At 45.3% G+C, this 17,288-nt stretch overlaps 1 protein-coding gene across 1 annotated transcript in view; it reads right to left on the bottom strand.

Moving 5' to 3' along the window:
* LOC122539540 (histone PARylation factor 1) overlaps positions 1-17,288 on the bottom strand; it is a 60,042-nt gene that overhangs the window by 5,375 nt on the left and 37,379 nt on the right. The window contains exons 2-6 of the mRNA XM_043674508.1: positions 17,135-17,284; positions 13,733-13,919; positions 12,859-12,957; positions 10,161-10,311; positions 1,091-1,178 (exon numbers count right to left, since the gene is read on the bottom strand). Of these exons, the coding sequence (XP_043530443.1) occupies positions 1,091-1,178; positions 10,161-10,311; positions 12,859-12,957; positions 13,733-13,919; positions 17,135-17,284 (675 nt within the window). The remainder of the gene's footprint in view (positions 1-1,090; positions 1,179-10,160; positions 10,312-12,858; positions 12,958-13,732; positions 13,920-17,134; positions 17,285-17,288) is intronic.

Genomic DNA, 17,288 nt, shown 5'->3' with positions numbered 1-17,288 from the left:
GTGCAGGTTAGATGAATTGGCCGTATTAAATTGCCCATCGCGTTCAGGGATGTGTGGGCTGGGTGCATTAGTCAGGGGAAATGTAGAATAATAGGGTCTGGGTGAGATACTCGGAGGGTCGGTGTGGACTTGTTGGGCCGAAGGGCCCGTTTCCACACTGTAGGGATTCGAATGTCCGATCCTCCATTTCATCTGGACTGAGCTGACTTCAACCTTGGACTGAGGGTGGTCAGTCACTGCTCTCAGTAACTCTGGGCTTGTGAACCAGGAAAAGACCTGCAACAATTTCCAATTATATAATCCTAAACATCGCAAAATGATTCACAGTCTGAACAGACATTTTAAAGAAAAACACAGGCACTGCACCACATTCTCTCCTAATTAGTAGACTCGGGACAATGTATAAAAGCAGAAACCGAACGTTTAGAAAGCTCTGGTTAAGCCACAACTGGAATGCTGCACTGAGCTCTGGTAACCACATTTCAGGACAAAAGTGTATCTACTCGAAAGGGTGCAGCGGAGACCAGCCAGAACAGCTCCAGGAACGAAGGGCTTTAACCACAGGGTGAGGCTGGGGAAGCTGTGATTCTTCTTAATTCTTCAAAAGAAAAAAGGAGGTTTTGGGGAGATTAAGAAGATTACAATAGTTTTAAATAAAGGCAGCCTAAGAAAAGCTGTCTGTTGGATGGTGGTACAAGGACTGGAGGGGACAGAAGTGCATAGACCTAAACATTTGGGTAAGAGATGCAGGGTGGAACGCAGGGCTGAATGTTTTCTTGAAAGGCCTTGAATAGCCATGACTTTGAAGCCAATGCCTGCAAATTTAGTGGGAGTGGAAACAATCAACGATTTCAGAAAGGAAACAGGATAAGAATTTGAATGGACTTGCAGTGGAGGGATGAAATGGGTGAACCGGCACAGATCCAATGAACTGAATGACCACCTCTGATGCCATAGTGACTATTACTAAGTTTTTAAAATGGAAGAACAAAGGCAAACAATTCAACAACTTCCCATTGCAATTTCTATGTAGCTTATGCATTTTTATGTATCCCTTCATAAAGCAGAACAGTAAAGATTACAAACGTACCGTCTGTCTCAGGAAGCTCTCTGTAACCTACACCAGCTTTATCAATTGGAACAACCAAACCAGCTCCATGAAAGGTTCTGGTAGCGACCTGGAAGCGAAGGATAGAGGAGATGGATTTTCTGTAAGATGGGGAGTAAAGTCAATCTCAGATTGTCAAAATGCATTAATTTTGAGCTGAAATTGTACAGCACAGACTGTCCATCCATTTTTTTTTTTAAGATTAGATTCCCTACAGTGTGGAAATAAGCCCTGCGGCCCAACCAGTCCACACTTACCCTCCGAAGAGTAACCCATCCAGACCCATTTCCCTCTGACTAATGCACCTAACACAATGGGCAATTTAGCATGTCCAATTCGCCTGACCTGCACATCTTTGGATTGTGGGAGGAAACCCACGCAGACACGAGGAGAATGTGCAAATTCCACACAGTCACCAGAGGCTGGAATCAAACCTGGGTCCCTGGCACTGTCAGACAGCAGTGCTAACCACTGAGCCATCGTGCCACTCCATTAAACAAACATCAACTGCATCTAGCTGCACAGACAGAAAATATCATTAATATCAAAGACACAGACTGAGGGACTGACAACTTTGATTAGTGACTGTACAAGTGACGAAAGGTAGATGACTGTATCAGTGGCATTTTTACTTCAATGAGTCAGAGATGACGTCAGACTTAGCAAAATAAAAGCCTGGATATTGCTTCTTTGATCACACTGACCTGTCAACAAAGAACACATGGCAATTTTCTGTGTTACTGACACAGCCTGTGGACAATGCACACGATATTTGAAACATGTAGAAAAACACCTAAATGAAGTTCTCGTGACCTTGCTCTTGTTTAATCTGGAGTCTGGTGCACTGCTGTAAGATAGGAGAAAGTGAGGACTGCAGATGCTGGGGATCAGAGCTTAAAAATGTGTTGCTGGAAAAGCACAACAGGTCAGGCAGCATCAAAGGAGGAGAATTGACGTTTCGGGGCATAAGCCCTTCTCATTCCTGAAGAAGGGCTTATGCCCGAAATGTTGATTCTCCTTCTCCTTTGATGCTGCCTGACCTGCTGCGCTTTTCCAGCAACACATTTTTAAGCACTGCTGTAAGATGTTTGCTTCCTGTGCCAGTTCCCAGACACTGCTCACCACACCAATAAATCCAGGAAACCGCTTGGGAAAATAAGCACTACCACTGTTTGGAGGTGGTGTGGGGGTCAATTAAAAAATATATATAACCAAGATATTTAGAATCCCCTCAGTTTTTTGGGGATCCTTGACGGGGAGGGGAACCAGATCCAAGTCATGGTCCACATCGGCACTAATGACATAGGTAGGAAAAGGGATAGGGATTGAAGGCAGAAATGCAGGGAATTAGGGTGGAAGCTTAGTGCTAGAACAAAGCTGTTATCTCTGGTTAGTTGCCAGTGCCACATGCTAGCTAGGCGAAGAATAGGGAGAGAGGAATTGAACATGGATGGCACAGGAGAGGGGGTTTCAGATACCTGTACAATTGGGGCTCATTTCGGGGTAGGTGGGACCTTTATGAACAGGATGGTCTTCACCTGAACCAGAGGGGTACCAATATCCTGGGGGGAAAATTGGCTAATGCTCTTCAGAAGGGTTTTAACTAATTCAGCAGGGGGAATGGTAATCTGAATTAAAGCTCCAGTGTCCAGGAGGTTGAGAGCAATGAGGTCAAAAATGAAGTTTCAAGGTCGCAAGGGTTCACCGGCAAGCAGGAAGGTGGTTTAAAGTTTGTTATTTCAACGCCAGGAGCATCTGGAATAAGGTGGGTAAACCTGCAACATGGGTTGGTATCTGGGAACTGGATGTTGAGGCCATTTCGGAGACATGGATAGAGCAGGGACAGGAATGATTGCTGCAGGTTCTGGGATTTAGGTGCTTTTCAGTAAGAACAGAGAAGATGGTAAAAGAGGGGGAGGTGTGGCACTGTTAGTCAAGGATGATATTACGGTGGCAGAAAGGACATTTGAGGACTCACTCACTGAGGTAGTAGAGGCTGAGGTTAGAAACAGGAAAAGAGAGGTCACCCTGTTGGGAGTTTTCTGTTGGCCTCCAAATAATTCCAGAGATGCAGTGTAAAGGATAGCAAAGATAATTCTGGATAGGAGCGAGTGTAACAGGATAGTTGTTATGGAGACCTTAACTTTTCAAATATTGACTGGAAATACTATAATTTGAGTATTTTAGATGAATCAGTTATTGTCCAACGTGTGCACAGATTGTAGACAGGCCAACAAGGGGCAAGACCACGTTAGATTTGGTACTGGATAATGAACACGGCCAGGTGTTAGATTTGGAGATAGGTGAGCACTTTGGGGATAAAGACCACAATTCAGTAATGTTTACTTTAGTGGTGGAAAGGGATAGGTATATACCGCAGGGCAAGAATTATAGATGGGGGAAAGGCAATTATGATGCAAGATTTAGGATGGGGAAGGAAACTGCAGGGGATGGGCACAATTAAAATGTGGACCTTATTCAAGGAACAGCTACTGCGTGTCTTTGATAAGTATGTACCTGTCAGGCAGGGAGTAAGTGGTCAAGTGAGGGAAGTTGAATCTCTTGTCAAGAGGAAAAAGGACGCTTATGTTAGGATGACACATGAAGGCTCAGTTAGGGCGCTTGAGAGTTACAAGTTAGCCAGGGAAGACCTAAAGAGAGACCTAAGAAGAGCCAGGAGGGGACATGAGAAGTTGTTGGCAGAAAGGATCAAGGAAAACCCCAAGGCTTTCTATAGGTATATCAGGAATAAACGAACGACTAGAGAAAGATTAGGGCCAATCAAGGATAGTAGTGGGACATTGTGCTTGGACTTTGAGGAGAGAGGGGAAGCGCTAAATGAATACTTTTCATCAGTATTCACACTGGAAAAAGACAATGTTGTTGAGGAGAATACTGAGATACAGGCTACTAGACTACACGGGATTGAGGTTCATAGGGAGGTGTTATGAGAAGCGTGAAAATAGGTCTCCGGGCCGGATGGGATTTATCCTAGGATTCTCTGGGAAGCCAGGGAGGAGATTGCACAGCCTTTGGCTTTGATCTTTATGTCATCATTGTCTATAGGAATAGTGCCAGAAAACTGGAGGATAACAAACGTTGTCCCCTTGTTCAAGAAGGGGAGTAGAGACAACCCTGGAAATTATAGAGCTGTGAACCTTACTGCGGTTGAGAGTAAAGTGTTGGAAAGGATTATAAGAGATAGGATTTATAATCATCTCAAGAGGAATAAGTTGATTAGGGATAGTCAACATGGTTTTGTGATGGATAGGTCATACCTCACAAACCTTATTGAGTTGAGAAGGTCACCAAACAGGTGGATGAGGGTAAAGTGATTGATGTGGTGTATATGGATTTCAGTAAGGCTTTTGATAAGGTTGCCCACGGTAGGCTATTGCAGAAACTATAGAGGCATGGGATTGAGGATGATTTAGCAGTTTAGATCAGAAATTGGCTAGCTGAAAGACAGAGGGTGGTGGTTGATGGGAAATGTTCATCCTGGAGTTCAGTTACTAGTGGTGTGCTGCAAGGATCTGTTTTGGGTCCACTGCTGTTTGTCATTTTTATAAAATGACCTGGATGAGGGCATAGAAGGATGGGTTAGTAAATTTGTGAATGACATTAAGCCGGTGGAGTTATGGATAGTGCTGGAGGATGTTGCAGGTTACAGAGGGACATGGATAAGCTGCAGAGCTGAACTGAGGGGTGGCAAATAGAATTTAATGTGGAAAAGTGTGAGGTGATTCACTTTGGAAGGAGTCAACAGGAATACAGAGTACTGGGCCAATGGTAAGATTCTTGGTAGTGTAGATGAGCAGAGAGATCTCGATGTCCATGTACATAGATCACTGAAAGTTGCCATCCATGTTGATAGGGCTGTTAAGAAGGCATATGGTGTGTTAACTGTTATTAGTAGAGGGATTGAGTTTCAGAGCCACAAGGTTATGCTGTAGCTGTACAAAACTCTGGTGTGGCCGCACTTGGAGTATTGCGTACAGTTCTGGTCACTGCATTATAGGAAGGATGTGGAAGCTTTGGAAAGGGTTCAGAGGAGATTTACTAGGAAGGTCTTATGAGGAAAGGCCGAGGGACTTGAGGCGGTTTTCGTTAGAGAGAAGAAGGCTAAGTGACTTAATTGCAACATATAAGATAATCAGAGGGTTAGATCGGGTGGACAGTGAGAGCCTTTTTCCTCAGATGGTGACGGCTAGCACGAGGGGACATAGCTTTAAATTGAGGGGTGATAGATATAGGACAGATGTCAGAGGTAGGATCGTTACTCAGAGTAGTAGAGGTGTGGAACGCACTGCCTGCAACAGTAGTAGACTCACCAACTTTAAGGGCATTTAAATGGTCATTGGATAAAGATTTGTATGAAAATGGAATAGTGTAGCACAGATAAGTTTCAGATTGGTTCCAGAGGTTGCCGCAACATCGAGGGCCAAAGGGCTCTTACGCTGTAATGTTTTAAGTTCTAAGCCAATTAAAGAATTGGTTCACAACCGCAAAACACTGCTGTGCAACAGTTTTGTATGCAAACTGGGTACTCCATGATAAATAATTGTTAAAAATGTGGCATAATTAGCACAGAGATGCTCAATATGAGTATGGAACCAACTCAGTTTTGTGCTTTAGTTCAAAGTATAGAAGGACACTGGTGGTCTTTAAGATGGGGTTAGAGTGGTATTGAGGCAAATAATTACACAGTTGGAGAAAACTTGTTGAGTAAGACCATATGAAATATGAACTGGAATAGACTGCTCGGTCCCTGCACCACTATGGAATGGCTGATCTGTCTTTCCTCCTGTCCATTTTCTTGCTCTTTCCCTGTAACCCTTGATTCTCTAATCATCAAGAATCTAACAAAATCTGCCTCAAATACACACAAGGACACTATCTCCACAGCTCTCTGTGGCAAGGAGATCCAAAAGGACTCTCAAAGCCCTCAGAGAACAAATTCCTCCTCATCTCAGTCTGGAATTGCTGTCCCTTTATTCTTAGCTAATTCAGAAAGTAAGGAGGTATGGGATTCAGGGAAATCTGGTTGTCTCGGTACAGAGTTGGCTGGCCCATAGAAGACAGAGGGGTGGTGGTAGATGGAAAGTATTCAGCCTGGAGCTTGGTGATCAGTGGTGTTTCGCAGGGATCGTTTTTAGGGTCTCTGTTCTTTGTGACCTTTATACATGTCTTGGTTTAGGATGTGGAAGGGTGGATTATTAAATCTGCTGATGACACGAAGGTTGGTGGAATTGTGGATAGTGTGGAGGGGTGTTGTAGGTTGCAGCAGGACATTGACAGGATGCAGAACTAGGCTGATAAATGGCAGATGGAGGTCAACCTGGAAAAGTGTGAAGTCATTCAGTTTGGAAGGTGGAATTTGAATGCACAGTGCAGGATTCTTGGCAGTGTGGAGGAACAGAGGGAACTTGAGGTCCATGTTCGTAGATCTCTCAAAGTTGCCACCCAAGTTGAGAGGGTTGTTAAAAAGGTGTATGTTATGTTGACTTTCATTAGCAGGGGGATTGAGTTTAAGAGCCGCAAGGTTATGCTGCAGCTCTAGAGACCTGCTTAGACCACACTTGGAATATCATTGTTCAGTTCTGGTTGCCTCATTATAGGAAGGATGTGGAAGCTTTAGAGCATGTGCAGAGGAGATTTATCAGGATGCTGCCTGGCTCTGGAGGGCACGTCTTATAAAGAGATGTTGAGGGAGCTAGGACTTTTCTCATTGGAGTGAAGGAGGATAAGACGTGACTTGATGGAGGTGGATGAGACGTGACTTGTTGAGAGGCCTTAGATAGGGTGGATAGTCAGAGACTTTCTCCCATGGCAGAAAGGTTTATCATGAAGGGTATAATTTTATGGTAATTGGAGGAATATTTAGGAGAGATGTCAGAGGTAGGTTCTTTACAGAGAGTGAGGGGTGTGTGGAATGCACTGCCAGCGGTGGTAGTAAAGTCAGATACATTAGGGACATTTAAGCAACTCTTGGATAGTCACATGGAAAATCGTATAATGAAGGGGTGTGTAGGTTAGGCTGATCTCAGTAGGATAAAAGGCCGGCACAACAGAAGGCCAAAGAGCCTGGACTGTGCTGTACTGTTCTATGCCCTTGGGTCCAAGCCTTTCCCAGGAGGGGAACCATCCTCTCAGTTTGTATGGGCCCTAAAACTCAGCCAAAAGGCCTGTCCTTGTGCCGTAGGTTTCATTGGACATCCTTATCTATGGCTTATTGTAGGAAACTGCCCAACAGTTTGTGCAGTGAGCTCCAACCTCATGGAGAAGAGGGTGAGCTAACGTGGGCTGGTGTCTCCCGACATGGACTCGGGAACACTGGCCGTCAACACCAGAGACAGGAATGCCACATCTACCTCATCCATCTCTATATGTGAGAGCTAGATGGCCTAATGTTATTATCGCTAAACTATTAATCCAGAGACCCAAGCAATCTTCTGGGAACCTGGGTTTGATTCCCGCCACACTGGGAAATTGAATTCAATTTTTAAAAATCCAGAATTAATAGTCTAATGACAACCATTGTTGGCGAAACCCATCTGGTTCACTCATGCCCTTTAGGGAAGGGAATCTGCCATCCTCACCTGGTCTGGCCTCCATGTGACACCAGAACCACAGCAATGTGGTTGATTTAACTGCCCTCTGGGTAACTGGGATGGGCAATAAATGCTGGTCTCGCCAGTGACATCCACATCCCAGTCCAAGTGGATCAACATCAAGACACTGCAAATGTTGGAAATCCTACTCATCCGTCCCATCCCGATCTTTCCAAGTTTTATCATTGGCTCATCACTGGCCCTAATTTTTCCCCACCGATGCTGCCTGACCTGCTGAGTATTTCTCTTTCTCTGTGTTTCGAACATGACTGTGGGAGGGTGAAATATTGATCAAGGCACCAGGATAGCACTGCTGGTTTTTAATACATTAGATTAGATTATATTAGATTAGATTACATTACAGTGTGGAAACAGGCCCTTCGGCCCAACAAGTCCACACCGACCCACCGAAGCGCAACCCACCCATGCCCCTAAATTTACCCCTTACCTAACACTACGTGCAATTTAGCATGGCCAATTCACCTGACCTGCACATCTTTGGACTGTGGGAGGAAACCAGAGCACCCGGAGGAAACCCACGCAGACACGGGGAGAACGTGCAAACTCCACACAGTCAGTCACCTGAGGCGGAAAATGAATCCGGGTCTCTGGCACTGTGAGGCAACAGTGCTAACCACTGTGCCACCGTGCCGCCCAGGATGGCAGATAAACGGACAGATACTTTGCAGTCCCTCTAACAGCAGCAGCTGGTTCGCATTTTGTTAGTCATTCACCGTACAGGCTCACACATAACAGTGACAATTTGCCTTGAGTACCAGAAAACTATAGGTGGTACGTTACAGGAAGATGGAGCTGCACCATGAATGTTGTTGGCTTTGGAATCCTGAGACCCTAGGCTAAAGTTCCAGGAGCAATTGGGCTTTAAGTTTGGAACTGCTGAAAAAAAGACACATTTTGCTAAAGCTTTGAGCTTGCCTTCATTGTTCTCCCTTTTACATTGTCCCAACTTACAAACAAAAACCTGGTAGTGCTGGAGAAACTCAGCAGGTTGGGCAGCATCTGTGGAGAGGGGAACAGAGACCAGTTCACTCTGATCGGTAGGCATGTCACCATGGAGAATGCACCAGTTAGATGATGACTGACAGTTAACTGCCAAGGTTTGGTTAAAGTTAAGATGACAGGCTTACTCTGGTTGGTCAAGGCATTGCCCTGAGAAGTGAAGCACAGAATGATTGTCAAGCAGTTCAGAGAAGGTTTAATGGACTAAAACCTGGAGTGAACTGGAGACCAGCTCAGCCTGTATCCTCTGGAGTTTAGAGGAGTCAGAGGTGACCTTATTGAAAGAGAGAAGATCCTGACGGGACTTGACAGAGTCAATATTGTAAGGCAGTTTCCTCTTGTAGGAGAATCTAGAGGTTGGGGGTGGGGGTCAGAACTGTACACAATACTCCAAGTGTGGCCACACCAGAGTTTTGCACAGCTGCTGCATGATCTCAGAAACTCAATCTCTCTACCAATAAAAGCTAACACACCATATGTCTTCTTAAAAACCCTATCAACTTGGGTGGCAACTTTCAGGGATCAACGTACATGGACATGGAGATCTCTCTGCACGAAGAACTTTTTTTAAAAAATGAACATACAAGTTCCTTTTGTTTATATCAAACAAGGTCCTGAGTATTTATTTGTGTGGCTTCTAGCACACACACACACATGCATCAGGCTGCAATCTTAAAACTGGTTTCCACCATAACTCCTAGCACTGTCAGGATTATTAAACAAGTGATTGCCAATAGCAGAATCACATCTAATTGATGGATATATCTTTCTGAGGCTTGCAAGTTTAAGTGGCTCACTGAGAATGGTCAATGGGACTTGGCGTTGATACACTCCGCCTGTCACTGGGTTTGATATTCTACAAACCCAGCATCACACCTCCTATTGATGAGTGCAAGATGGCCGGTTAAGATTGTGTGTGTGTGTGTGTGTGTCGGGGGGGGGGGGGGGGGGGGGAGGGAGAAGAGCCGCAAGGCCAATGATACCCAGAGGATTCAGTTAAATTGATACATGACATTTCCCACCAAGTCTGTCTCCTTCCACTAATGTTTAATTACCAAGCAGCTGTTTATATATCCTGAGAGAAAGGTACAACAAAGCTCTATATTACTGCAGCAAGTGGTCTTCAATTCTGTACTCAATTCCCCTTGTGTTAAAGGCCACTACGCCATTTGCCTTCATCATTTGCTATATCTATCTGTTAAAAGTTTAGTGCCTAATAAATAAGGGTACCCAGGCCCATTGGCCATCTAAACTTCCCACCATTTAAGTATTTAAGAAATATTTTATCTTTCTGCATTTTTGACTAAAGTGGATAACCTCACACTTATTCAGCAGAAGGCTCTCAGTCACAATTAGCCAGAAACACAATGCCACGCCAATACATGCAGGGAATGTTCTGGAAGTATGTTATGAGCGCTTACCTTCCTATCCCTCTGCTTCATTTCTTTAGTTTTCTGTTCTAGGGAATAACCTAATTTCTTCGCTACCGTAGTCAGTTTGGTCTCGAGCTCTTTCAAACCTCTGCTCTGAATCCTATTACCCATTTCCTTCAGTCTTCTGGCCAAAACCAAGCTGTAAACCAGAGGAGTGACAGGACGGAAGGGAGAAGGGAAACAAATAAAAGGGAAAACAGCTAAACTTAGAAAAACTTTCCACACATTTTTAAACTCTATTCCACCCGCCAGCCCTCCCCATCACAATAAAAAGATATAAATGGTCAGTGGAGCAGGGGTTCTTACATTCTACCATGGTCAGTGCATGAGGACACTCAATGCAAGAGGGGCCACTATCCCACAGCATTCACTCTGGAGGATCTCCCTCCACAGACCTGAAGAGAACTGGAGACTACTAGCAACCTCCCACAACAACCAAGGGCCAGGAATGTTTGAAGTCAGCGATCTGCCAAATACATCGGCGTGATAAATGACCAGTTTTGGTAACGTTGATCAAAGAATAAATATTGGCCAGGACACCAGGGGAATATCTGCTCTGAGATAATGACGGAGGATCATTTAATGTCTGCCTGCGAGGGCTGGCGCAGTCAAGTCTCAGCGTGACACTGAAAAGAGGCCCCTCTGGTCACATAGCATACCTTCAGTGGTGCATTAGAATGACATCCTAGATCTTCGGGAATGGGACTTGAACCCTGACCTTTTGACTCTGTGCTACTCAGTACATCAACAGGATGTGACAGAACTTTCCACACAATGAAATAAGCTTTTTTGGTTGTGTTTTATTGGGGGGGGGGGGGCATGGGGTGGAGGAGAGGTGATATGGGTTAGGCGAGTTTCAACTTTAAGAAAGACAAAACTTAATGACAAAATTGTTGCCTAAAACAGTACAAGCACATAGAATACAGGAGTTCATAATCCAAACACTGGAAAATTCAGCTGCAACAGCTCATTTTTGGAAAAGTGACCGCCAGGGTGATGGCGCCATCATAAAACCCAAGAAATTCATTACCTTTTAGGGAAGGAGATCAGATGTTCCTACCCTGTCTGACCTACGTTTGACTTCAGCCCCCGTACTAACAAGGCCAACTCTTAATGGGTTGCATCAAACTAGGTCCTGTCTACACTCAGGCAATGAACATTGGTTAGCACAAGGGGATGGGTTCGTTGTGAGTAGGAAGGTGTTCTATTTTCTTGGCTTGGAGCTCAGAGTATGGCAATGGGATTTTACCCTCTCATCAAATGCAACTGGAGAATGCAGCACTCTTTCAAACAAAAAGAAATTGGCACATTGTGAGAGATGGTGGCATAATGGTAATTTCACTTGACAAGTAATCCAGGCTCTTGGATGAGATTAGATTAGATTCCCCACAATATGGAAACAGACCCTTCGGCCCAACAAGTCCACACCGACCCTCCGAAGAGTAACCCACCCAGACCAATTTCCTGCTGACTGATGCACCTAACACTATGGGCAATTTAGCATGGCCACTTCACCTGACCTGCACAGCTTTGGACTGTGGGAGGAAACCGGAGCATCCGGAGGAAACCCACACAGATACAGGGAGAATGTGCAAACTCCACACAGACAGTCACCCAAGGCTGGAATTGAATCTGGGACCTTGGTGCTGTGAGGCAGCAGTGCTAACCACTGAGCCACCGTGTCGCCCATGGGAATAAGGGTTCAAGCCCCAACACAGTAGCCATTGCAATTGAGACTCAGTTAATAAATCTGGAATATAAAGCTAGTCTCAGTAACTGTGACCATGACAACCATCAACGATTGTTGTAAAAAACCCATCTGATTTGCAAATGTCTTTCATGGAAGGGAAATCTGCCGTCCTTATCTGGTTTGGCCTATGTACAACTTCAGGCCCACCACATCATGGTTGACTCTTAACTGCCTTCTAATGGCCTGGTGAGCCCCTCAGTTCAAGGGCAATTAGGGATGGGCAACAAAAGCTGACCTAGCCAAGATGTCCACATCACATGGGAACGAATGAAGGAACTAAAATTATACAGTGGATTTCATGACTTTAAGAAATGCAATCAAGCAGCCCTGAAGTATCATCACCATTACAGCGTAGGACAACAGTTTTGTGGCTAATGCCACCACAGCAACTTGGAAATAAACAGTTTTAGTTACGTGGGTCAAGGTATAACCAGAAAACCAGAGGATCTTTCACATGATTTTTGGAATAATCAAGTAGGATTACGTTCGTCTATCAGGGCAAACGGGATCTTCATTTAGTGTCTGGTCTGAAAGATGCCACCTCTGACCATGGAGCACTCCTTCAGTACTGCATTGGAATGACAGCCTAGATCCTTCAGATTTGGAGGAGCCGGTGTTGAACTGGGGTGGACAAAGTTAGTTAAAAAAAAAATCACACAGCACCAGGTTATAGTCCAACAGGTTTAATTGGAAGCACTAGTTTTCGGAGCGCTGCTCCTTCATCAGGTGGTTGTGAGCCACGACCCCCGACGAAGGAGCAGCACTCCGAAAGCTAGTGCTTCCAAATAAACCTGTTGGCTATAACCTGGTGTTGTGTGACTTTTAATTAGATCCTTCAGAGTGGGACATGAACCATGAGTCTCTGACTAGACATCAGCTTACCCTCCCACTGCCATCAGTTACATACAGCCCGATAGGAAACAGATATATACATACTTCACCGCGCTAAACACATTGTTTCCCATTTGAACCACTGAGCAGCCATTCTTTGCCTCGTTTTCCCCTATGAATACTGGCAATTCTTCTGGAGAATCTCTGTAAAACACCACATACAACATAGTCACTGACGTGTGATGGAATATCCCCACTTGTCTGGGTGGGTGCAGCTCTGACAACACTCGAGAAGCCTGCCACCACCCAAGACAAGGCACCGTGTTTGACTGGCACCACATCCATGACCAATGCACAGTGGCAGCAGTGTGTACCAGTTACATGACACTCTGCAGTAACTCACCCAGGCACTTGCGACAGCACCTTCCAACGCCCACCCTCTCCAACCTCTTCCACCTCAAGACACAAGAAGAGCAGACTCACGGAAACACTATCAGCTGCTAATTCCCATTTGACTGGCACCACATCCATGACCAATGCACAGTGGCAGCAGTGTGTACCAGTTACATGACACTCTGCAGTAACTCACCCAGGCACTTGCGACAGCACCTTCCAACGCCCGCCCTCTCCAACCTCTTCCACCTCGAGACACAAGAAGAGCAGACTCACGGAAACACCATCAGCTGCTAATTCCCACCTGAGCCACAGCCCGCCCTGACTCGGAGCTAAACCAAAGTTCTTTATTGTTGCTGGGTCAGACTCCTTAACTCACAGCACTGGGTGGGTACACATAATTCCTACCATCCCCCACTCTGCAGAGTGCAGGCAGCTTCCCCACAGGCCGAGTAACAAACGCTGACCAAGCCTGTATCCTGATAATGATTTCTCTTACAAATCTCAGGGTGTGACTCAGCAGAGTATGAACACAGGAGGACTGTATCCGCTCCCACTCTCAGCAATGCACCTGGGCCACAGATACCTGAAGTAACCGAGGTGATACAGAGTTTCAGGGTCTCCACTGACGATGGTCTGAAATTCTGGGGGGTCATAGAAGTAACGCCAGTGCAGCAGGTAATTCGGCTCAGATTTTTTTGTTCCTTTGTGTTTTCCTGCCAGGATATCAAAAGGCCCAACAAGTTGGAGTCCAAGGCTTGACTTCAGTGCCTCTAGAGAGGAGGGCAAAGACAGACAGCATTTCAGGTCAGAGCAAACCAAACCCTTCTCTGTTAACCGTCTACTCCCTTGTTCTGCCTAGAAGCAACAACTCCCGCGAGTTCAGTGTCCCTTTATTTGGTGTCAGCCACAGTTCAGCAGGTAGTGTTCTCACCTCTGAGCCAGGGGACCGTGGGCTTCCCGCTGCAATCCAGGAGCAGAGCATGAAAACTAAGGCTGACAGTCCTCCGGCAGTGCTGCACTGTCCACCACTGCTGCTTTTCACCCTCTCACTCGGATGTAGAATGATCCCATGGCACTCTCACCAAGAGGAGCTCTCCAGTGTCTGGGCCAATACCCATTGCTCAACCAACAATGGGGGAGAACTCCGTGTCCTGGTCAATGTGGTCTGTGCTAGCTAGAGGAGGTGGTGGTGTAGTAGTGACATCACTGGATTAGTAATCCAAAAACCTAGGTTTGTGTTCAGGGGACCCGGGTTTGAATTCCAACATGCCCAATTCAGTAAAAATCTGGCCCATTGTTGATTGTCATAAAAAACCCATCCGCATTACTCATGTCCTTTAGGGAAGGAGATCTGCCATCCTTACCTGGTCTGGCCTACATGTGACTCCAGACCCACAACAATGGGCTTGGCTCTTGGGGATGGACAATAGGTGCGAGAGAATGGCATCTACACCCCATGAACAGATTTTTGAAAAAAAAATGACTGCTGCATTTGCTAACCAAGAATAGAAGTATCTTGTATTTAAGTCATCAGCCATTGTGGACAGCCTATTGAAACGCATGAGGCAACATGGAGGTGTAAGACTGATTTCACCTAAACGTTCAGACTAACTTTGTCTGTTCGAAGTGGGGTTTCATCAGGTTTTCTGAACAACTCTGTAACCTCTGTTTTCCCATTCCCACTGAACCCTGAACACAGAACACAAACCAAAAGAATGTGGATGCTGTAAATCAGAAGCAAAAATAGAAATTGCTGAAAAAGCTCAGCAGGTCTGACAGCATCTTTGCAGAGAAACCAGAGTGACTTGACCCAAAACATTGCAAGGTATACGGTTAAAATTGTGCAGAATAAGGGAACAGGTATTGCTTCTGCAAAAGTTTACATTATAAAATTATTAAATACTAAACAGTGAGAAGTGAAAACAGGTAGAATTATCTCTGACTAATAGGGCAGAGTGACCGTGTAGCGGGTTGTACCAGTAACAGGAGAATGGTGTGCCAGTCTCAGGAGGGATGTGGCCAACGGATGGAATTTAGTTTGGCAGGATGATCGCACGAAGACAGCAAACTATGCCAGGATAGTCACATATAAGGGATGAGATAAATAAGAGTAAGGGGTGACAGGCTGAGAGTAATGGGAGAAGTAAACAGAGGCGGAGAGAAGCTAGACAAAGGTGGAGTGAAGCTAGAGCTTGTGATAGGCTACGCGCTGCAGCAAAAGTAACCAATGGGGTGAAAGGGGAGGACCGAGAGATGCAGCTGAACAGCATAAATCAGAATGTAACCCTCAGATCGAGGTGCTTACTCGTTAGGCACCCGTTCTTGCAAGTACGTATCAATAAAATTCGCTGCTTCAGAATTTGACTCGGGCTGAAATTTTTTAATATGTGAGTTTTGTTTCTCACAACGTTAACTCTGATTTCTCTCCACGGATGCTGCCAGACCTCCTGAGCTTTTACAGCAATTCTGACCTTTTGCCACTGAAACCTGTTCAACCTCAGCACTGTTTGTATGGTTTCAGCCAGGGGACAGGGGCAAGGCTCTCTGAACACCGATATGGGAGTCATCTACATCCACCAGAGAGAGGGCAGGCGTGTACATCAGAAGGGAAGAGAAAGCTGTCTTAAATTGAGACAAATTGAGATTGCGATAAGAAAGAAGATTGGTTCCACTGGCAAGTGGGTCATCAATTAGAGAATACAGACATAAAAATCACTGGTAGCATTGCCCTTTTGTGAAGGGCAGTGCTTGTCACTGGCCACTCGGGTGTTTTCCTATCTTCCTGGTGGTGGAAATTGAATAAAGATTCGTGCACCTTGTCTCTCTCACTGTGTCTCACACCTGCACACACGCAACATGGGTGCTGGGGAAAAAATAAGCACTACCGCAGTTAGGCGTTAGTGTGGGGGTTTTTCAAAAAAAAAAAGGAGTAAAAATAAAAGAAAAGAAAACAAAATTAAAATAAAAATCACTGGTGGAGAAACCGAAGAACACATTTGTTCACTAAAGTTTGCAGGTTCTGGAATAATGTAAAAGGATGCTAAAAGTTCCATAATTAGTAATGAAAGGAAGTTTTTAAAAATTGCTTATAGTATGTGGGCATTGCAAGCACATATTACCCGTCTCTAATTAACCTCTGCAGTGCTTGGGGTGCAGGATTACCCATAGTGCTTTTAGGGAGGTAGAATGCTGCTCCTGTAAGGTCACTGGGTCGTTGAAGGAAAACAGACAGATGCTGGAGGACGAGGATCAGGGTCAAGGACAAGACGACGAAGGTGCGTGAATAAAATCACTAAGATCCAGCATAGGCACCAGGTGAAAGGAGAGAGGTACAAAAGGGTCAATTTTTTTTACTCACACAGAGGGTCTGGAACAGGCTGCCACAAGTAGTGGTGGAAGTGAATACAATTTTGTCATTTAGAGTCATAGAGATGTACAGCACAGAAACAGACCCTTTGGTCCAACTTGCCCATGCTGACCAAACATCCAAATTTATCTCGTCACAGGTACATCAATGGGACTGGCATGGAGGGATAGGGACCAAATGCAGGCAAATGGGACTAGTTTAATTGTGAAAACGGGACATCATGGATAAGTTGGGCCGAAGGGCCTGTTTCCATGCTGTGAACCTCTGATTCCATTTGTACCACAGATGTCTGCTTCTCTGCTCATAAACCAAACAAGGACACAAGGAACTTTGTGAACTGGGGCTGGGTTGGTGGTATTTAAGAGTACAAGTGTTGGGGCAGAAGACATTTCTCATCCTAAACCTCTCCCAATGCTCTCACATAGCTAACCACAGATTATGCCCAAAATTCTCCTGCTCCTCGGATGCTACCTGACCTGCTGCGCTTTTCCAGCAACACACTCTCAACTCTGATCCCCAGCATCTGCAGTCCTCACTTTCTCATAGCTGGCCACAGATGCCTGGCTGGTTTCTGCATTACATATGCTAATCTGGATGGGGTGGGGGGAGGTAGCATACCGCATGGATTCTGTGGATCTTGTTTCTCACAGAATTCCCAGAAGTGATAGAAATCTTCCGGCATCCGTAGCTTGTAGAGATCCTCAACTTCCTGTCGCAGTTCCACAGGAACCCCGGATTTCTCTCCTCGGTTCTTCTTCCCATCTTCAGCTGC

Source organism: Chiloscyllium plagiosum, chromosome 2 (assembly GCF_004010195.1).
Source record: "Chiloscyllium plagiosum isolate BGI_BamShark_2017 chromosome 2, ASM401019v2, whole genome shotgun sequence".
Classification (NCBI taxonomy): domain Eukaryota; kingdom Metazoa; phylum Chordata; class Chondrichthyes; order Orectolobiformes; family Hemiscylliidae; genus Chiloscyllium; species Chiloscyllium plagiosum.
This window is presented reverse-complemented; position numbering and strand designations above follow the sequence as displayed.